Genomic DNA, 22,177 nt, shown 5'->3' with positions numbered 1-22,177 from the left:
ATTTTAAGAAAATCTTGTCAAGGTTTTGTGATGAAGTTTCTCAGGAAAAGCAAGCTTGGGAAAAGGTCAACTGCCAGCTGTAGAAAATATTTTAGATAATTTCTGAAAGCCACAATTTACTATCATTTAGTATTCAAGGATTTTCCCATGGATTTGTATCATTATGACTTAAAAAATAAAATTGTTGTACAGTGGCCTGTTCTACTACTCATCCACAAAATCTGCATTGATGATAATGCTGCTCTTCAAAATGCATATTATTTCAGTCAGTTTATTGTACAACTCTAAAAAATGCTAGGCATTAAGCTCATATGGTTGCAACTGGCCATTTCCTGCTTACGTACAAAATATATGTTATGGTTTTGAAGGTTTTATTTTGCTTTCAAACATATTGATTGTCTTTTAAAATTTGTTTCAGGCCACCAGTTAGCAGAGCTGCTCCTCAACCTGAAAAACTGCAAAAGAACAATATCAACAAAAAAAAGAAACTGGTTGAGGTCAGGCTTAATACTTTTCCATTTGCTTTAAGTGTAATATGTCCTGAGTGAAATTCATCCCTGTTTTGAGGGCAGCTAAAGTTATGTATACGTAGAAGAGAAGAGGAAGAAGTTTTTAGGAAGTACTTTCAGCCCTGGTGGCAACACTGGATGGGCAGCAACCTCAGTCAGAATGTCAGATTTAGGGTTTGAGGCTTAATTTGAAGAACTGGTAGAGTGGGCTGTAAAAGCAATTTTAACTACAATCCATAGTGTTTTTCTGGAGAAAATAGCTTATTGTAATTAAAAAAAATACACCACTGATTAATGTTTTAAATGTAGAGTCACTTACAGCGTGCCTTTGAATGTTTATAGGATTTAAACTCAAAATTTGGTCCGTTAAAATTTGGTAGTTTGTGAGAATTACTTTTGAAGACTAAAATATAAGTAAAGATAATTGCAAATACCTGATACCCTATACAGCTTTTTTAGTATGATGGGAAGATAATAAAATTGGGCCTTTTTTGTAAGTTGTGTATATTTTGAGTAGAAACAAAGCATTGACAGCTGGCTGAAACACTAAAGATGCAGTGCCTTAGCTGACTGATTAGATCATCATAGTCTGTGACAATGTCATGCCTCAGTAAGTTATCAGAAGAACAGGGATAACAGATTAATTATTGTTTGAATAATCTATTACCTCTACAAGATGTTTGTAGCCTGTGTAATTACTTTAGAACTGTGCTTATTAAATCCAACTCTGTAATCCCCTTATTTCTTCTTTCGTTTCACTCTTACTCTTTCTGTTTGTTTTGCTTGACCAGGAGCTGGCTTTAGATCATGTTTTTGGATACAGAGGATTTGATTGTCGCAACAACCTTCATTACCTAAATGATGGTGCTGATATTATTTTCCACACAGCTGCAGCAGGAATAGTTCAAAATCTTTCTACTGGTAATTGAACATGAAATGATACTTTGATATAAAAAAAAATGCCACACAAGTAAAATATTTCTGATTATTTTTCGAAAATAATTCTGATTACTATAGCAGTCTTAACTTTTTAACATTCCTGTAACTTTCTCACATTTTGCACCTTGATAAATAATGCCAAAAAAAAATTACATGGCCATTATGTCAGAGTGACAATTTCTACTGTTCAGGTCATTCCTTACAGCCAGCCATCCAGTTCCTTTCAGCAGAGGTGAGGTTCTGCTAGAAAGTGTACTGAAAACTTTTTGGTCTTTTCCTAAAATCCCCAGTGAAGACATGGGGATGGCTTTCTCAGAGGAAAGAGCCTGGATTATGGAATGACTAGTACCCCAAAAAATGGCAGGGGCAGTAACATCCATTGGTTTTTTAAACTGTTTTAGCAAAATCACGCCTCCAGAGAATGGTATATTTTAATGCAATACAGCATGAGAAAATTCTCTTTGAAAGGGGTAGAAATATTCCCTGCCTTTTGGGTAATGAAAAGGAGCAATACCCCCCAGAAATTATCTCACCCCACATTGCAGCACCAGCATCTCCCTATTCTTCATATATCTCAAGAAACAAAGACAAGAATTGAAGGAAATTTGGTTTTGTTTTATTTCCTCCTGGTTCTACAGTGAACCAGTCACAGTGGTGTGCTCAGCAGCTTTCCTGCCAAGAAGGGGTGGAGGCAGAGAAGCTGTTCCATCTATTGGTCTCTGGGGACTCCAGGCAGACTGTGGCCTCCAAACTGTGGAGTGAGCTGGGTCAGTCCCATCTGTTCTTTTTGGGCCTTTTCCCTTGGGAGGATGTTGCAGAGCACAGAATTCACAGGGTTTGGCTCTCTGCTTGGCTTCTGCATGACTGCTCCAATTTACTGGGAAACCTGGGTCCTGAATTTTCCAGTTTTGCTTTTTTGTGCAGTCACAGATGGCTGCAGGAAAACTTCTGTGCTGACTGCTGGACATTGCTAGTTTACTAAATATTGGGGGTTTATGTATTATGTGTGTTAATTGTCATGTGCATTGTGCACTGGTACCTGGGAGCTGTCACTGTAGTTACTGCCCTACCCCCAGTCTCTCCTCAGGGAGTGGGTGTAGGGAGTATAGGGGTACAGTGGGACTGTAGCAACAAGCTGCTCGAGTATTCTTTGCTTGTGGTGAAGCTTTTGTCAATGCTGTTGCCAATAAAATAATGTTTGAATTTTATTAGGTAGTCAGAGTTTCTACCTGGAGCATACCGATGACATCCTCTGCCTAACTGTGAATCAACATCCAAAGTATAAAAATATCGTGGCTACCAGCCAGATTGGTAGGTGACACTTCATATAATAAAGTTTGGTCAAAAATTATCAGGGGCACTGCTTTATTTTGGGCTTTTCCATGTAGGAATTTTGCCAGTGCATGGCAGTGTTACTGTCCTCAAAACTTCTGCTTTGATTTTGAAGATTTTTGAAGCTTCAGGGTTTTCTTATGATTTCAGTTTCACCTCTGATTGTGAGACACTGGATTTTAGAGTTAATTGTGGTACAGTCATTTTGTAGAAAACAGTTTTGATAAACTGCACTATATCACCTCCTAAGTTTGTAATTCATTTAATTTTGGAAAGGGGCTCAAGCAAGTCCTTTACTTCCATAATAAGAAACTAAACAGGGGCAGAAAAATGGTAGTAGATGACACCTTGACAAAGCATCTTTGTCACCTGTACCAATTGCTGTCACTTCAGTCTGAATGTTGAGTAAACAGAAAATATGTCCATATTGTCAGAGCTCTAGTTAAAAACACTGATTCCTGTGATACAGGAAAAGGTGACAGCTAAAGGCCTATTTTATAGTCTGTCAGTAAGAGCCCATGATATCAGTGTTTCTGATTTTGGTTGAAATTCTGTATAGCTACAGATTAATTTCACTTTTAAACTGAATAATTTTTTTTTAAACTGCATGTCTTGAGCATTTATTTTAAATACCATTTTAAATACTCAAAAGTACTAAATATTGTTGCGGAATTTGTGTATAAAAACCAATATACCCAAAAAAGTACAACAATATTCCTGCTTATTTATTTTGTTGATTTAATCCATATCCATTTTCAAATTTTTAATTTTTTTTCTTCCTTCTGGTGCTGATGCTGGCACTTCAGCATTAGAAACATGACTTATTTCACCTATTGTTTTCCCTTGGTGCTTCCTCATTTGCCATTGCTCTCACAATGCAGGTGATATGACAGAATTTTCAGGTAAGGCTGATTCGTTTGTGAATTTTAGTCAGCAGAGTTATGTAAAAGTTTCATTGTTACCTCATTGTATCTGCGTGAGTCGTGGATACAAGTGAAACATCTACAGACAATTTCTTTTGCATGAGGTTCTTCATAAATGTTATGTTGTTCTTTTAGAATTTGTCTTACTTCATGAAAAACAATTATTTACTCCTGTGTTTTGCAAGCTATTATGGTTTGGTTTTTGGTTTTTTTTTTGATCAGTGTTGATCTTAAAGCAAAAACCCACAAGTGTCTGTTTAAGTTAAATGTTCTTGAAAAATGCCTCTTTTGCTTGTAAGCTTTCCAGATGCTGAATTAATTATCTTTTAATACATCTTTTTACACATAGGTACAACTCCCACGATTCATGTATGGGATGCTATGAGTAAGCAAACAATTTCAATGCTCCGTTGCTTCCATGCCAAAGGAGTCAACTATGTCAACTTCAGTGCAACGGGCAAACTTCTGGTCTCAGTGGGAGTAGATCCAGAACATACTATCACAGTGTGGAGGTGGCAAGAAGGTAACTCTGGGAAAATGATATTTTTTCAGTGTGCCAGAACTATGCACAATTATTTACTTTTGCTTTCAAGTCTTTGGAATACGTTTGTCTGCTTTATTCAAGTATCATGGCTCCCTAAGTCACAAAATCATTAAAGGAGGTAGCAAAGTCCTAGAAAATATGAATAAGAAAACGTTTTAAACTTCTATTATAAACAGAAGTTAAGGAAAAATGTTGTTTAACATAAAATGCCATGAAATGAAGGAAAGTGTTTTATTTTTCTTCCTGAAATACTTGAACTTTAAATTCTACTCCACAGATAGGTCATTGGAAAGTCATTTCCAGAGAAGAATTCTCATCTTCAGAAATGGTGGAGAGGAGAGGAGAAGTGTTTTGTTTTATTAAATGCCCCTCTCTATTTCACCAGGTGGTAACTCAGTGATGATATGCAAAATGTCTGTGTTGTTATTTCACTATCCGAGGATCATGCTGTGAAGATCTACATTTGTGTTTCCTAAAATGGTCAGATGCAATGGAATAGGCAAGAACCTTTCAGGTTGCATGATTTAAGATGTTGGATACACTAAATAATGTTGAAATTTTAATATAGCTTTTAGCATCTGGGACACAACTCTCTAATCCAATACCAGATTAATTTATTTTATTATATATGAGCTTAATTTTGCACGTAAATGTACCTTTATTTTTTTATCCTTTCCTAATTAAAACAGGGGCTAAAGTTGCAAGCAGAGGAGGACACCTGGAGAGGATATTCGTTGTAGAATTCCGCCCAGATTCCGACACTCAGTTTGTGTCTGTTGGGGTAAAACACATGAAATTCTGGACATTAGCTGGCAGCGCTTTGCTTTATAAGAAAGGAGTCATTGGTTCCATGGAAGATGCCAAAATGCAAACCATGCTTTCTGTTGCCTTCGGAGCAGTGAGTTCACATTTCTTGCAACAGGATTTTATAGTGCTTTTTTGTCAAAACTGAATCAGTTTCCTTTGTTGAAATCCAGCAGAGTGTGGCCAGTGCAAGACAACAGAGCTCTTGCTTGTTAATTAATTTTAATTTGAAACTTGTACACCTTTAGATCCTCATGTCATTTTCTGATCTGGGTTGAGTTTCTCTGTCAGAAAATGTCTCTGTATAGCTACAGCATCAGGTGCCATGGCTTTTGTTACATTATATAGAAAAATGTAATATCGTTATTTTGTGTGCAGACTCCACAACTTGTTTTTCCACAGACAGTATTTGGTTTGACATATGCTGGTGGTCCAACTAATGATGACACTATATAATACACTCCTGTATGATAATAATTAAGGGAAACAATGCATATTAAGAAGTAGAAAAGAGGTGTTACTGTGATGCTGAGGTCTGAAGTAGTTTCTGCTTCATCCAGAAACCTCGTGGAAATTACTTTGCAGAAGTTAAGCATAAATTATACAATCACTAATTCCAAAAAAACCCTTGCTTCTAGTCATCCATGGACAATAGTACTAATTAGGATCCCAAATCTGCATCCTTGTGGATTTGATCTGGTTGTAAAAAATTGCTTAATACTAAACATTTCCATCTGACGTTACTCCAATATAAAATAGGAATGATGTAGCGGACACTAAACACCCCAAGAGTGATTTTTTTAAAAGAAGCAGAATGTAATATTAGAATAAACAAGTTGCTTATCTGCACTTTCCAAGTAGAAGCAGTCCAACAGATATTTTACACTTTTTTAAATAATAAACCTAACATCCTGTAAGGGCCACCCTCAAAACCAGCAGATGAACTCTAGTCCATTACCATATGTCATTCACACAGAATGTATTGTTCTTCTTCCTCAAGTATGTGTCATTGAATCCCACTGAAAGTATGAGCCCATGTCACAGAAGCATGATTAAATTGCTCTTAATAGAGATGAGGCTGTCCACATGCCCTCTGTTTCTTCATGCATCCATGGACCTCAGTTTCTTCCAGGTCCATCTAATGCCGAATCTGAGAATTGATGCTGGGATACAGCCCCACTAAATTTGTGTCTACAAAATGGTGCAAAGTCATTCTGAGGCCTCTATCCCCCAGCTTCTTCAACAGACCCCATTGCTGTTTGTTGCAGAATGTGGGACTTCCCTTGGAACCCCTATCAAAAGAGTTGACTCACCATTTTTCCTGTTAGCTGTTATTCCAGAATCAGTGAACTTTGAGGTCAGATTGTCTTTAGTTCTTTAGGCAAGCTTTTCCATTTAACAGAGCAGAACCCAGAAGAGTGTTTGCAATGGAGAGTACTCACTGGTTTTTCTCATTCCTAAGGGGCTTCCAGACCTTTGAGCAGTTTGCTCCGTGTGTCAGGATTAATAGCTTTTATGAGAAATTACACCATTGCTGTGGTGCCTGAAGTAGGTATCAGGTTGAGTTAGTTCTGCATTAAAGTTTATACACTTCATTTTCAACATCTCGAAGACCCTGCTTGCCAGCCACCTGTGCTGGGATTCTCACTGGCAAATCCTCAAAGAAGAAAGGAATGTCACTTAGAATTCAGCAGCTGTAGCAGCCATCCATCTTGTGGCAGGAGCATGTGCAGAGCAAAATAAATATGTGCATGAAAGGTCCCAAGGTGAGGTAAATGTGCCCCACATAGATATTTATAACATCTCAAAGAAACACCATCAGGGTGCAGTCATTGAACTCATTCTCCTGATGCAGATGGTTTTAATTCCTACATTCATGGCATAATTGACTTTTCTCAGGAAATTCAGTAGCTAAAAGAATTTTAATTCTAGCTGAACAAAAATGCTGAGGTATTTAATATATCAGAGACCATTGCTATTTGTTTCAGAATAACCTTACATTTACTGGTGCCATAAATGGAGATGTCTACGTCTGGAAGGATCATTTTCTGATCAGACTCGTGGCAAAAGCTCACACAGGGCCGGTGTTCACAATGTACACAACTCTCCGAGATGGACTCATTGTTACGGGAGGGAAGGAGAGACCGTAAGGCACAGCATTTTCCTCAAGTGGCACAAATTTTGTCTCTTTTATATGGTATCTTTTGTTTATCCAGTACCCTAGACATACACAGTGGTTCCCAAAGAGAAATGCTCTGTAGTGCAGCAGTTCCAATCCAGTTTTTACATAACATGCCCAGGGGTCTTAATAAGTAAGGGACTGGTAAGTGGGACACTCTTGGGTCACAGTGACATGCATCACGTGCAGGGGACATACAGAACCTCAAATTAGCAATTGATATGAACGTCTGCATGAGCTCCTTGTTGCTTGAGCTCCCGCCAGCCTGGCATAAGTGAGTTTTTTCTTAATTTTTTAATTCTGTCAGACTACAAACAACTTCTCCCAGTGGAAACTGTCATTTAAAAGTTCAGTGTGCCCAGGTAGCCAAGAAGGCCAATGGCATCCTGGCCTGTATCAGGAACAGCATGGCCAGCAGGTCCGAGGAAGGGATTCTGCCCCTGTACTCAGTGCTGGTGAGGCCACACCTCGAGTCCTGTGTCCAGTTCTGGGCCCCTCAGTTCAGGAAAGAGATTGAGGTCCTGGAGCAGGTCCAAAGGAGGGCAACAAGGCTGGTGAAGGGACTCGAGCACAGATCCTATGAGGAGAGACTGAGGGAGCTGGGGGTGTTCAGCCTGAAGAAGAGGCGGCTCAGAGACCTCATCACTCTCTACAACTCCCTGAAAGGAGGGTGTAGCCAGGGGGGGGTTGGTCTCTTTTCCCAGGCAACTCTCAGCAAGACAAGAGGGCACGGTCTCAAGTTGTGCCGGGGGAGGTTTAGGTTGGACATTAGAAAGAATTTCTTCACTGAGAGGGTGATCAAGCATTGGAATGGGCTGCCCCAGGAAGTAGTGGATTCTCCATCCCTGGAGATATTTAAAAAGAGACTGGATGTGGCACTCAGTGCCATGGTCTGGTAACTGCAGCGGTAGTGGATCAAGGGTTGGACTTGATGACCTCTGAGGTCCCTTCCAACCCAGCCAATTCTATGATTCTATGATTCTTTTTACTCGAAGAAATGTATTTGCCAAACTTAACTTGGTGAGAGAGATATGAGTTTAGGTGATAAGAAAGCAACTTGTTTTTCACAAATTAGGCACGATACTGTTTCACACAGGGTGTGATGGCATTTACATTTTTGTTATTTACTCTCTGTTGTACAAGAGGGAGATGTCTTTACAGAAAGTAGATGACTCAATGTATGTCCTATTATTAAATGAGAAAAATACTGGTGAGGTTTACATATGGGATTTGTTGTAGCCTATGCAGAAAGAGGCAAGTGGGTAACAAGCACATTCTTTTCAGCACTAAAGAAGGGGGAGCTGTGAAGCTGTGGGATCAGGAGATGAAGCGGTGCAGAGCGTTTCAGCTTGAGACAGGACAGCTCATCGAGTGCGTGCGCTCCGTCTGCAGAGGGAAAGTGAGTGACCTGACATGGCAAATGTTACACTTTGGCACACAGCACTGCATGTTGCTTGTGGTGGAGGGTGGATGGGAGACATAGGGAAGAGACTTCTGTAAAGTTGTGGGAAGTTTTGTTTGCCTATAGAGTGATATTTTCTTACCTGTTCTCTCGAGCTCAGTGTTGGGTTTAAATTCCATGAGGACTGTATTTAGAGGACTGTAAAGGGCAATGCTAAGTGTAGGAATGTATTTCACCAGGCAGGACCTTGCCTTTCTTGTTGAATGACAAAATGAACTTAGATAACTGCTTTGGAAGGTTTGCTTCCCCAAAATGTAGGCACAGCTTGGCAGCTTCAGCTAGGCAGAATATATCCTAGTTTGTTTGGATTTTGTTTAAAACTCACAAGTAGAACAAGATGGCACTGAGAACTGCTGATCAACTTTACGTTTTGGTAAAGAGAAAAACAATAGAAATGACTGAGTCATTTGAGATGCTAAAATCACTCTTGCACACATCTAATTGGACTTGTTTTTGTGAAAGGAGGGTGTGATGATGCAGGACTTCATAGGACAGGTATCTGATCAGCCTCACATTTTTTGAAATGGTCTCTTAAGTCATAAATACAGTCTCAGCAATTTGATGTGTGCTCTGATAGCAATCATGCTGAGGAATGTTGTGTTATGTTTCTAATCAAGTAGCCACTAACCAATTCCAAACCCTCTATTTATTCTTTCTCCAAGTATTGGCCAAGAGAGCTCTTGCAGTGTAGACTCTGATGGAATGGCTACAGGAGATGCAAGGTGCTCTTAAATAGCCTAACTGAGCCTAAAAAAATATTTTTTTTTATTGTTGCCTAAAGGTTATATTTATTTACCTCAGAGGTAGAAGAATCATGCTTTGCCAACCTCTATGTAAACACTTTGATCTGTATTGAAATGCTGAATGGCAAGTGGAAATCCACAGTAACATCAGAACATTATATTTGACCTCAAGATGTGAAAGTGTCTGTGTTGTATTCTGCTGTTTTTAAGGTGCTACATGAACAGCAGTATAAATCAGGATGAGTTACCAGGGATTTCTGCAATACATTGGTATTCACTGTTATTGATATATTTAGTCTGTTATACTGACAACTCATCTCTTGTTCTTTTTTTTTTTTTTTTTTTTTTTTTTTTCTGGCTTCAAACAGGGGAAAATTTTAGTGGGAACAAAAGATGGAGAAATCCTTGAAGTAGGAGAAAAAAATGCTGCTTCAAACTTGTTGATTGACTGTCACATGGAAGGGGAAATCTGGGGCTTAGCAACTCACCCCTCAAAAGACATATTCATCTCTGCAAGCAATGATGGAACAGCCAGAATCTGGGACCTGTCTGACAAAGTGAGTATTAGAAAATTGAAAAGTATATAATTAAAAATTATCCAACCATACACTTTTCCAACTCTACCATGTGCCAGCTACATGGGTACCTTTGAGCCGTGTGAAGAGAGCAGCATTTCTCTTCTGCTTTGGTACAGATCTTTTTATTCCTGCTATGTGGACATGTGAAAAGTTAAGTCCTCAGTGAGGTACTGTTCTGTTCTCTCCAAAAGCCAGCAATTTTCAGAGAAATGCGTTATTTAAAAACTCTCATGATGATGGCATGCCTTTTATTGTGCATTGCTTATTTTGATCTCAGAGGCTGGAGTGGATTAAGGAAGCATTTTAATTCCATGCTGAGAGACTGGGTGACACAGATTGTCCTGCCACTAATAAGCAGCCCCTGACAGTAAGCCTGCCTTACTGGCAACATGGCTGCTGCTTTCTAGAGCCCTTCTTTAGAACTGATCATGTTGTGTATGGGTAGGTCAGGATGTTTGGTTTTTTCCAAGTCAAATTATGTAATAGCGACCATTTTTTGAAATAATAAAACCTTTTTTTTAAATAACAGGTTTCTGCTTATTCTAGCCTACACAAACCTTTTCAAAAAGCTTACCTGAGCTAACAGGGATAACTTTTACAATGGGAAATAAGTCTATTTTAAATTCAATCAGGTAAGTGAAAATGCAAGAGCGTTCTAGTATGTTTTCCCATAGCAAATGAAATGGGGAAAAAATCCTACCCTGATCAGACATTGTAGAAGTTGGCAAAATTCCCTTTCAAACATAACAAGAAATTGATTTTTCAGCTTTTTCTGCTAAATAGTATTCTGTTGTGATGTAAAACTTGGTCACCCTGCAACAGGATAGAGCAAACATAAAGCTTCAATCTGAATTGCATCTATATTTTGAAGTCTGTTTTGCAACATATGCCTGGTGGGATGTGATTTTAAATGTGAAATTTCAAACTTATAATTGGAGGCAGGTACCGACGATTTGTTTTTAATAAGTGACTTGTGTACTTTGCATTTGAAAGCTTTCCACTAGCTTGGTAATTTTCTCCAGGGGAGGTTATGAGCCTCTTGCTTTTGTTCTTACAGAAACTGCTGAACAAAGTGAATCTGGGTCACCCAGCAAGATGTGCTGCATACAGCCCTGATGGGGAAATGGTTGCAATCGGCATGAAGAACGGAGAGTTTGTTATTCTGCTTGTAAACAGCCTTAAGGTTTGGGGCAAAAAGCGCGACAGGAAGTCCGCAATTCAGGATATCAGGTAGGTCAGAAATTCAGCTTTTACTTAAGAAAAAGTCCCTCGAGTTCCAAGTTGATTTCCAAAATTTTTGTAACTCCGTATTTGTTGAACTCTGCATGAAATAATGAGTTACATTTACTGGTTGACTGGTGGCTTTACATATACCTAAAGCTTACATATCTCATATACCACATGCTTTTTTCCCGTGATTAATTCAGTTTTATCCACTTAAATACAGCTTGTAACTTCTACACTGTGGGGTTGTGATTATGGGAATTAATATAGCACATTCTAAAATTGCAGTTCCTGTTGCTTTTTCACCAGGGATTAATTGGCACATGTGCTGTGTGCTTTACACAGGCGCAATATTAACACCAATTAACAACATACAATATCCTCCATCTTCCTCATCTCTTGTGCCTCAAGGTTTGGTTGGGATTCAGTCTTCCACTCAATCAAAGGTTTTTCTTGTTTTTCAGTAAAAGAAAATCAGGGGTTTTTTGTGTTAACATGAGCAGAAAAAAAAAAAAGTGGCACAAACCCAGTAACTTATATCCCTATGCCATGTTTTAATATCTAGGATCAGCCCAGATAACAGGTTTTTGGCAGTGGGTTCACAAGAACATACTGTAGATTTTTACGACCTCACTCAAGGTACAACCCTAAACCGAATAGGCTACTGCAAAGACATTCCCAGTTTTGTCATACAGATGGATTTTTCTGCAGACAGCAGGTACATTCAGGTATGTGTCGGGTAAACCCATGTTTGTATTTATTGTGATTTGTCTGTTATCAGACATAGGAACAAGATGGAGGTAGGAGAGGTTGAGGGAGGCTTTCCAAAGTTGTTCTGAACCTCAGTGAACTTCAAGAGGACCCTAAGTCCTCTGAGTTGAGCTGGATAACTCAGACTGCCTCTGGGATGTTCAGAGAGCTCTATTTAAAGTCCTCTCTTTCTGAGTACTGGGATCTTCCCACTGGGTTCTGCATCTCTGACCACAGGAACGTGGCTCAGTTCCTTACCAAGGTTATTGGGGTGCTAAAGGCAAAGTGGTCTCTCACATCAAGGGAATGGGTACAATGCTGAGAAAGAAATGGTGGATTAAAGCTATATAGAAACAATTCTCCTCCTCCTCCCTTTTCCTAGGGTAGGATGCACATTATAGCTGAATTAATATGTGAGGTTTCCTTCTGATTTAGTAAAATTGGGTTGGGTAAGCCAGAGTATGTAAGTAAAAGGCAATCGATCAGCTATGCATTATGTATATGAACACCTATTCAGTTCTCATCCTGTAACATTGTTATTATTTCATGTTGCATATAATGAATTCTAGCTAATTAGGAAAAAAAGAATTTTATTCTAAATGTTTATTTCCCAATAAAACCTGTTGAGAATATTACTGCTGGATATCTTAGCCATAAATACATAATTTTATTGTTTTCTAAGTTACTAGCTTTTTCCTGTCCTACTTCAAGGTATCAACAGGTGCTTATAAGCGTCAAGTTCATGAGGTACCACTAGGAAAGCAAATAACAGATCCTGCATTAATAGAGAAGATCACGTGGGCCACATGGACAAGGTAAAAAACTAAAGAACAAAGTTCTACCTGGGACAGGTGTGATACAGAACAAGGATCAGATCATAAGACCAAATTGCATAAACCAAACACTTGGAATGTCCCTAGGGTTTGGCAAAGCTATGAGAGAAAGCCCACATACTCCTCTCCCCCAAAACTCTTACCTTACACAGTTTTTACACACATTTGTAGCTGGTTGGTGTCTGTAGTAATTATTACTGTAGTAATACCAAGGGCTTTCCTAGCAACACCTCAGTGGTTTGTTGAGATTTATTCAGGTTTCCCAACAGCAAGGCCCATGGCTCCCCACAGGGCTTTCTACCACTTAAAGCTTCACTTCTATTGCCATGATGTAAGCCCTACCTTATGCCACATCAGCAAACACAAGCAGCACAACAGGCATGGAAACATGGGCTGATTGGATTAAGGAAGGAGTTAGGGTCTCATTAAAACATACTTACTGATGTGGGTTTATATAGGACCCTCGCAACACAATTACAAAACTCTGGCTGTGCTCTTAACTGTATCAAGTGGACCAGACCACAGGCAAATCTGGCAGCAAGAGCGGGTGGTAACACAGGCAGGTTTTCAGGAGAAGGTAAGTGGGAATCCTCCTACTCTTCTCACTCCACTGTCAAGCAAGCATCAAAATCTGCCCCAAATTACCCATTTCCAAGGACTCTTGACAGATTGTGGGAGTGGGGCAGACACAGCTGACAGTTAATCTGCAGAAAAATAATAATGATTATAAAGGAACTTAAACTAAGGGAAGAACAGCTATTTTAAGAACTACTCTTCAAGCATATTCTCTCAAACAAGCATTCCCTCATTCAAGAGCTTATGGCTAAGAGAGGGGACACACATACCCATAAGGAGAGGAGGAGACTACTGCTGCACAAGCTGCTTGTACAGAATGGTGTGTGTGGTTTTACAGGAGATTAACCTGAGGATTTGTGGATAGAGATGGTTTGTGTCACACAAAAAGATGTATGCTTGTGATGTTCTCTGTGACTGGACTGCATTCACTGCAAAGATTTAGAGGGAAAGATTATTTTAAAGGTGGCAATTTTTTATTACTGGGCTGTGTTGCCTCCTCATGCTGTGGAACAGAGCAGCAGTGGGCACGTTCTATGGTCTAATGCTCTTCTTTCTAACTTGGTTTTGGAACAGCATTCTTGGAGACGAAGTCATTGGAATTTGGCCACGAAATGCAGATAAAGCAGATGTCAACTGTGCGTGTGTGACCCATGCTGGCCTAAATATAGTCACAGGAGATGACTTTGGTCTGGTGAAACTGTTTGATTTCCCATGCACAGAAAAATTTGTAAGTATTTTATTTTAGTTTCAACAGCTTGCCTCTCCCCTAGCATACAATTTTCAGGCATCCCCATGGGGTGGCCCAATAGGTCATCTCCAGGCTGCTCCCAGCCAGCACTGGCTACAGAAGTTTGGGGGCAAGTTGTCCCCAGGGGAGCAGGTGACAGGGCAGCTGCCATCCAGCAGCCAGGGAGGACACAAGACACAGAATTGGGTGCTGAGCTGGGATTACTGTGGTCTTGAGGACACTACAGGCACAGGTGATGTGTTTTTGTCCACACTCTCAAGACAGCTTTTCATTCTGCAATGCCACACCACTGTCCTAACTCCTGAACTTCTGTTCTTATTCATTAGGCCAAACACAAGAGGTATTTTGGGCACTCTGCACATGTCACCAACATACGCTTTTCTCATGATGACAAGTATGTTATAAGTACAGGAGGAGATGACTGCAGGTAACTTGTTTGATTTTAATTATTTTTTTACCATTACCAAAAATTGTGCGTGTACATATGCCAAACCCAAATTCCTTCCTGGGAGAAGGCACACCATCCCTGTTGCTGCATAGGCCAGTGACAGCCTCAGACTTTGGGTGCCAAGAAGCAGCTGAAGGAGCCCCAGCTGCTGGCACAGGAACCACTTGTGTAGCTGAAGAACACTTTAACTCAGGCACAGACAGCTGGTGGAGGTGTCAATCACACAAAAATAACTGAATAGCTCCTGCCCAGCAAAGGGTAGGACAGGAATTCCAGCTGGGTAGAAGGATAGACAGATTTAGAAAGACATTTCTAATAACAGGAGCCTTCTTGAAAGGTGTTGTTTATGTTGGGTAGTTTTTGAGACTTTTTTTCCCCTCCCCCCTAAAAAAAGACAAAAACAAACCAGCGTGTATGTGTGTGGCGCACACGCACACAAATGATCTTAAACAGGTAGCAGAAAAGGTGAGAAAAAAACCCTGGTTAAATACAAGAGACTTTTTGAACAGCAAAATGCAAAATGAGCTCACTGAAAAGCAACAAGATAGGAAACAAAAGGGTAGAGATTCTCACAGGAGCAACTCAGGAAAAGCTGCATATAACTGCATATAAGAACCAGAAATTTATAACTGCCTTCTCGGCAGGAAAAATGCAAGTCAGAGACTGCAAGATTGACTCATTTTTGTCAGTGAATGAGACTGCGGGTCCTCTCCAAAGGTAGAACAGCATTAATCAATGTTTCATGACACCAGGCTCCCCTCAGCAAGCCTGCAGCATCCATGCTGCTGGAACCTGCCATTTGTTCAACACCCTGCACTGCATTTGCAGATAAACTGGTGAACAGCGGCTGCATAGGAACAAAGACAGCATTCAGCTATGCTCACCCTGCAGGCTAGGAGTTACATCAGCTCAGAAAAGCTTAGCAGTTGCCTTAATTTTGACAATACAGTTATGAGGATTTCTGGATTCATAGTGTAAGTATACAGAGTAGAATAACAGCATTTCCAACCTTGAGGCCTACTGTGTAGTTAGCCTGCTGTAACTCCTGAGAAAAGAAAATGCATTTGAGCAGTACTTGTTGAGTAACTCCAGGGCTTAACATTGCTTTGCCCAATATCTTGCTGGCAATCCTGCTTTTATAGCCATACACGTACCTGACGCAGTCTCTGTCAGTACAGCATGCTGAGGGCTGTCCCCTGAGTCACTCAGGAAGCTAACTGTGCCCTCTGTCAATCCTTTACAGCGTGTTTGTGTGGCGATGCCTTTGAGAGGAGACTGTTCCTGCTGCTGTTAACTGCCACCACCAAGTGACTGCCCTGGACTGGACAGCCATGAATGCCTCTACGATGTAATTTCCATACAGTGCTGCATGGATTACACATTTTCAGCTTACACTTATGAATTTACTGAACATGAATGTAATCTTGTGTTGCAAAGACCAATATCCTTGAGAAGGAAGCTGAAGTTTGAAAGGGAAGTTTGGTAACCTGGGTAGGTGAGGAACAGTTCCCTCACAAAGCTGCTTTTGCCTAATACTGTGTTATTCAAACCCTGTCTGAAATGGGAGCACACTGAGAAAATGCTGGGCCCTTTAATCTGCATTATTTCAAAATCAATGGCTTGAACATTTGTTCAAGAAAATTGGTGGGGTTTAACTACACCTACTAAAAAGTCACATTTGGTGCACTGCACAAAACTGCAAGATTGAATGAGCGTGCTGGGGTTCACACTTCAGCTTTCACTAATCGAAGGAGCTATCATTTTTTTAAGTCCATCCTATTTCTTAAATATATGTATTTGGCAAATTTTTCTATTCATGAAGTGCCTTTGAATAATTTCCCAGTAGTATGGGCTACAGTCTTGCCTCCCACCAATTGCTTTCAACATACGGTGCTACAACTTTCGCAGAGAGGAGGGCTAACCATCAACACCTTTTCCAGCTGTATACTTATATTAATCCCTGTTTTCTGCTTTGGTTTTTTTTAATATCTTCACAAGTGAATTCCAAAATGTTTCCAAGAGCAAGAAGCTACGTGCTGTTACAAGGACAAAGTGCTGATGGCATTACACCTCTTGGTAAGCTGTTCACAACTGGTAACTTGACTGCAGCCAGAATCTGAAGCTGTACTCAAACAGTGAGTAGAGGAAGAGTATGGAGAGACTTGATTAAAGATGTTTTAACATAAAACATTGAGGATGTTATTCCCCAAGTATTCCTGCACCCTCCCTCTTTGTGGGAAAGTGTGCTTATACGTAACTATTGCCACAGGCAGCGGCCATGTAACTGGAGTTAGTTGAGAAGTGGTTTGGAATCCTCTAAAAATCACAATTTCCCATTCTTCCCATTCTGGAGGCGCTTCCTGAAGACATCCAAAGCAATCTCTAGGAAAACCTGGTACAACACCAGCAAGGACTGCATGTACCCTCCAGAGGGCAGCTAGTCCCAAGCTGCTTAGGAACAGAAAATAAATGAACTACAGTATCATAAAATGTACCTATCCTGGAGAAAAGTGTAATCTTTGCTCATGCTGGACTCCTCTCCCCATCACTGCTTCTCTCTTGCACCCCATGCAGCCCCTCGGCTGTGACCAGGTTGTGTGATCATGGGGCAGGAGATGAGAGCTGCCTCCAGGCAGACATGGAGACCACAAGCAGATGCTCACAAAAGACAAGTAAAGCTGTTACAACTTTTGTTAACAAAGATTCTCTCAAACCCAAGAACTACAGGGACAGTGGAATTGGAAAAAGAAAAGTAAGTTCAAGTGTTTCCAATAAAACTGTGGGCAGTGTAAAAGCAAATTATTTTTGAGCTATCTGGCATGGAACAACATCTGTATTTTGGAATTACCTTTCTTTTAAAAGACTGTTTGTTTGTTAATCAAAAGAGAAGAAGGCCAAAATAAACCATTTAAACCTACATTTAGTCTTTGAAAAGAAACATTAACTAGTGCTTTAATCCCAGTTCAGCAAAATAATACAATTTTGAACTGTGGAAACTGCCTGCACTTCTTATGCCCACTGCATTAAAAGGTAGCTGTTGGATGCAAGGAATATCCAGTTAAAGGAGTGGATCAATGTACACTTAACAGACACAAAAGTGCTTCAGCAACCTCAAAGAATCACCTTTTTTAAAACTGAATTTATTAATGCCTTATATTACTATACAGAAGATCAGTTTGTCAGATACACAATAAGAGTCCCTATGCAGTCTTCTTTTTTTTAAAGAAACTTTCTTGATCAAATAACGTAATCATGTTAGGTAGTAATGTCAGCAAGCACCTTCTTTGCCTATGTTGTACTAATTGTTTGCCTTCCTTTCACATTGATTGTATCCCAAATAAAACCAGTTGTGTGGCAGAATGAATTAATAAATGGTGATGTGAAAAAATATCCTAAAGCAATAGTGTCTGTCAGAACACTTAAAATTTGTATGTTTATATGGTTTGGCTTTGTGTATAAAATGTTCAGAAGTAATGATGTACTATACTGTAAAGTAAAATATTAGTGCATGAATTTATTTTTCAACGGTCAAGATGCCATTAATTTAACCTCTGTGTCTCAAATAAATTTAGATACAAGTTTTCAGTGTCCAGCTCTTAAATCAGATTCAACCAGTTGATCTGAAAAGATTATTAGAACTCAGTCTACGATTTCTTTCAAACTAGGATTTGGCATCATACATCACTGTTTCAAAACTAAAAGAAACCAAGGATCTTCACTTGGTGTAGCAGAATCTAAACTCTCACCTGTCACAATTTTCAATACACAGAACACTGAAGCAGCCCCCTCTGGTGCAGCGGGCAGGGGAACAACAGGGACCATCGGAGTTTAAGCTTTGAGGCCTCCTCAGTGCAGGCAAAACTCTGCTAAGAGACCCATGCACCAAACTGAGCACCACCAGGCAACGCGGCCACTGGGACAGCAACTCTGGAACTGGAACTGAACAAACTGCTTCACACTGCACATATGGAAAGAAAAGTTATAATGAAAAATCCACCTACTCACATTGCTATACGTCTGACAGACTATTTCCACCACCATGTACAACAATGGCTACTTAATCACAATGAACTTAAACAAAATAAACATAAATATATTAAACTTGCCTCAAGAAAAGAAAATAGCAGTATTATTTTATGTCTATAAGCTTTATTGATACTTGGGGGGGGTTGTTTTGTTCTTTTTTTGCTTTTTTGTTGGTTTGGGATTTTGTTTTTTACATTTCACAATGCATTCCACAGACTTAGTTCAGTACAGCTTTAACTGCAAGTGTATAAATTTTCATTTATCATTTCTTGCATAACAATGTTTAAGTTTCCAAACAACATTTGCAGCATTAGATATTCAGTCCACAGATTATCAGAGTTTGAGAGACTGTAGAAGTATTTGCTCAAAATCAGCTACTGTATGTTTGTGCAACAAAGTGTATGCTGTCATTTTCTTTTAATATACACAGAAGTTCCTTTGTTCATTTCTCTTTTGTATTTTTTTTTTTTGAAACAGATACTAGTGTTTGGAGACGATTTAGTTTTTCAAGCTTGTGTGCTATGGAGCTAAGTCCAAGAACTCAGTCAATTCTCTGAAGTATGAAGCACTGTGGAGCAGCTGAAAGATCTAAGCTTTGTGAAACACATATATATATATATATATATATTGGCAATTGATAAAACAATAAAATCACAATACAGCTATACTCATACCAAAAAGGCAAGATTTTTCAAAACTTGCTAAAATGGTATATTCTTCTAAAACATCTCATTTTAGAAAATCTGCATCAATCTACACAGACCATACACAGTGCACAAACTGGGAAGTGTTATCCTCTGCTCCACCTGCACTACCTCTTCTGGAACACAGCAGGGACTACCTCTGATGAAGCAAAATGTACAGCTTGCTCAAATCTTTTTATTAGCCAGTGCTGCACACAGGATAAAGAAAGATGATTAGTTTTAGATCCATACATAGCAGCTTACAATACTTAAGATGATGAAACACATGGCAGTCAAAACAGTTATTTTTTTCCTCAAACACTGCGTTGCTAAAAAATAAAGATCTGTGAAATTGCACTGCAATGTCAAGGGGTTTGCTATTCCCTGACCCTCCCCATGTAAATCCAAATGAGTATTTTATTTTTTTTTCCCCTTAAAAGATGAACTTCCTATCAGTAAGTTGCTTCGGGCTTTTTACTCAGTTTTGCGCTTCAACCCAGGGATCTTTGCTTGGATCCTACAAGAGGAAGGGGAGAGGAAAAAGAGTGAGGAACAAATTTGAGTGAGGAACAAAAGCCAGTAGGTGTAAATATAGTCTTAATTATCAGGGCAATGCAAAACTATTGCACTCAGAAACCAATAAAACTGCTAAATGCTTCTTCATTCACCCCTCTCAGCAGTGGCTGAGAGCCTCCTCAGGCTTCAGATATGCTGATTACCATTAGAAATATTATATATTAATATACTTTTAATATAATAATCTAGGATCACATAATACTTTTGGTTGGAAAATACCAACTGTTAACCCAGAACACTGCCAAGTTCACCACTAGACCCTGTCCCTAAAATATATTCCTGTAATATTACACAGCAACAGCATCAGCAAGAAAGAAGCCAATTTCACAGCCATTCCAAATTCAAAGGACCTGGCCTCCCTACCCCTGCCCCCACCCCACCCAGAGCAGTGCATCTGCAGCAGCTGTTACACACAGGAGCAGCACATACAGCACACAGCAATAACTGTAAACATTATTTAGAAAGTGAAACAACAAGAATCTCACTCACTTGGCCATCGCATCTGTGACGTTCTTGTTCACGAGTCCCAGGTAATGGTCAATTTGGGCCTGCAAGAGAAGATGACAGCCTTTACAGAGCAGCCCTGACACCGAGGGCACTGCCGCCTGGCAGGCAGTCACAGCGCACCCAGATGTTACGCCCAAAGCTGCTGATGGGAGAAAAGGGGCTCAGCTCTTATTTCCTGGGTCGATGCCAGAGCTCCCACGGCTTCAGTCGTGGCCTGAGCGAGCATTTGCTTCCAGGAATAGCAGGTAAGTAACCAGATCACTTCATCCAAGGCTTCTCCATGCTCCCCTGCGTTTCCCCACGCCTCTTCTCAAGGCCACCCCAACAGGAGGGTGCACCCCACAGGCCCTCAGCGCCTCTGTCTCCTCCGGGCATCGCGAAGCAGCAAAGCGGCTTAGGTGGGCTGGGCTGTTAAACAGCTTACGCCTTCAGGGAGCAGCCTGCAGCTCCTCAAGAGGATTGAGGAGCCTGGGTTAAACCACACAAATTGTCTGTCATCTTTTCTCGGGGCTACACGACTTCTTTCCACTGCCGAGCACTTTGCTCTGCCCTAGAAGCTCGGAGAGGAGGCCATAAGGCTCCATCATCTGCTCAGTGTCTTTCTTTCTCCTTTCCCGAGTCCCTTGCTGGCCACCATGTGCAATGTTGTTTTTGAAAGAGGAGAAGGAACTGCTAAGCCAGAGCTGGCTTCCCTCCTCCTGTGCTATGACCTGCTAAAGACAGACCCTGCTCAAGCTCTGCTATAACTTCACCATATCAGTTTTATTTTGCCCCCCTCTTAACTCCTTTTACATTACCAGAGTGTGCTGAGTATCTCCCATCTCCTGTTTTTGCCACAGCTACAAATTCCACAAGGCTTCAGGACACAAATCCTCAATGCCAGCTCCAAAGAGGTTTCTTCAAAAATTGTTTTATAAGTACTTAGATCAGGATTAACACACTGTGCTTACTGCTGCTTTAGTCTCCACCAAATCTGGACCAGGACAGAAGGCCCCCAGGCTAACCAGGCTGTTCTGAGAACTCTTTGCTGGGCAAACCTTCCCAGACTTCCAGCAAAGCAGAGAAGGGGAAAGCACACGCAATCTGGCCTTCAAAGTTAATTTGCTTCTCTTGGCCCTGGGACTGACTCCTGGTTAAAGGCCTATCTTTTAAATGCTAGAAATATTTCAGAAGATTGAAATGAATTCTGGCTTTATTTGCTTGTGGTTATTCTCAAATAGAGCTAATTTTATGAAGCACTTAATGGATCATATGAAACACTCACCTGATGTCTCTCATAAATAACAGGAACACTGAAGAGTGAAATCAAAGCTGGAAAAGAGCACATCAAAGGTATAAATATTGACAAAAAGGGATTGTGCTCTGGTAAAACAAAGACTAGTTTCTACACCTTTACATTTCTTTTTAAAAGCAAGAAAAAGTAGTAACTAAGCCACATGCAATGATCATTGGCCAGTAATTTAGATAACCTTTATTAAGGAGAAGCTGGGCTGTTCTTCAGGCCTCATTAACAGCAAGCCTGGCACAATTCATTTTTTCACTGTGGGTTACGCAAATTCTTAAAAAAGGATGCTCAGGTTTCAGGCAGCCTCAGTTGGTTTCTGACAGCTGAAACAAAACTACTTGCAGAGCCAGTTTTGTACAGTGATGACATTAACGTAAAGCTAACCCAGCAGAGACAAGCACAACACAACATGCTGTTTAAATGATACAATGTCCATAAAGCCAGCAATCTCAGGGAATTCAGCAGCACAACTGAAAATTATCTGCAGCATTATCCCTGCCCTAGAAAA

The 22,177-nt window shown here is 40.1% G+C and overlaps 2 protein-coding genes across 16 annotated transcripts in view; one reads left to right on the top strand and one right to left on the bottom strand.

The window, feature by feature from the left end:
* Window positions 1-18,915, top strand: part of EML6 (EMAP like 6) — a 115,460-nt gene extending 96,545 nt beyond the window's left edge. For 2 of the 6 annotated variants that reach the window (XR_011725189.1, XR_011725187.1), the window contains exon 30: window positions 419-488. Coding sequence is in view for 3 of the 6 variants with exons in the window: in XM_071740396.1 (XP_071596497.1) it covers window positions 419-497; window positions 1,301-1,430; window positions 2,661-2,759; window positions 3,662-3,682; window positions 4,053-4,226; window positions 4,937-5,145; window positions 7,040-7,197; window positions 8,515-8,629; window positions 9,804-9,992; window positions 11,071-11,243; window positions 11,803-11,965; window positions 12,699-12,802; window positions 13,970-14,123; window positions 14,471-14,571; window positions 15,836-15,860 (1,894 nt within the window). In the remaining 3 variants the exon portion in view is untranslated. Of the gene's footprint in view, window positions 1-418; window positions 498-1,300; window positions 1,431-2,660; window positions 2,760-3,586; window positions 3,683-4,052; window positions 4,227-4,936; window positions 5,146-7,039; window positions 7,198-8,514; window positions 8,630-9,803; window positions 9,993-11,070; window positions 11,244-11,802; window positions 11,966-12,698; window positions 12,803-13,969; window positions 14,124-14,470; window positions 14,572-15,835 lie in introns of those variants that run through there. The other 4 variants (XM_071740396.1, XM_071740397.1, XM_071740398.1 and 1 more) reach the window with 4 other exon arrangements.
* RTN4 (reticulon 4) overlaps window positions 18,722-22,177 on the bottom strand; it is a 45,642-nt gene continuing 42,186 nt past the window's right edge. For all 10 annotated transcript variants that reach the window (XM_071740407.1, XM_071740399.1, XM_071740401.1 and 7 more), the window contains 3 exons: window positions 21,649-21,695; window positions 20,367-20,425; window positions 18,722-19,818 (listed from right to left, as the gene is read on the bottom strand). In XM_071740407.1, the coding sequence (XP_071596508.1) occupies window positions 19,776-19,818; window positions 20,367-20,425; window positions 21,649-21,695 (149 nt within the window). In that variant the 3' untranslated portion in view covers window positions 18,722-19,775. The remainder of the gene's footprint in view (window positions 19,819-20,366; window positions 20,426-21,648; window positions 21,696-22,177) is intronic.

Source organism: Heliangelus exortis, chromosome 3 (genome assembly GCF_036169615.1).
Source record: "Heliangelus exortis chromosome 3, bHelExo1.hap1, whole genome shotgun sequence".
Classification (NCBI taxonomy): Eukaryota; Metazoa; Chordata; class Aves; order Apodiformes; family Trochilidae; genus Heliangelus; species Heliangelus exortis.
Note: the sequence above shows the minus strand (reverse complement) of the source record. Positions and strands in the feature narration are given on the sequence as shown.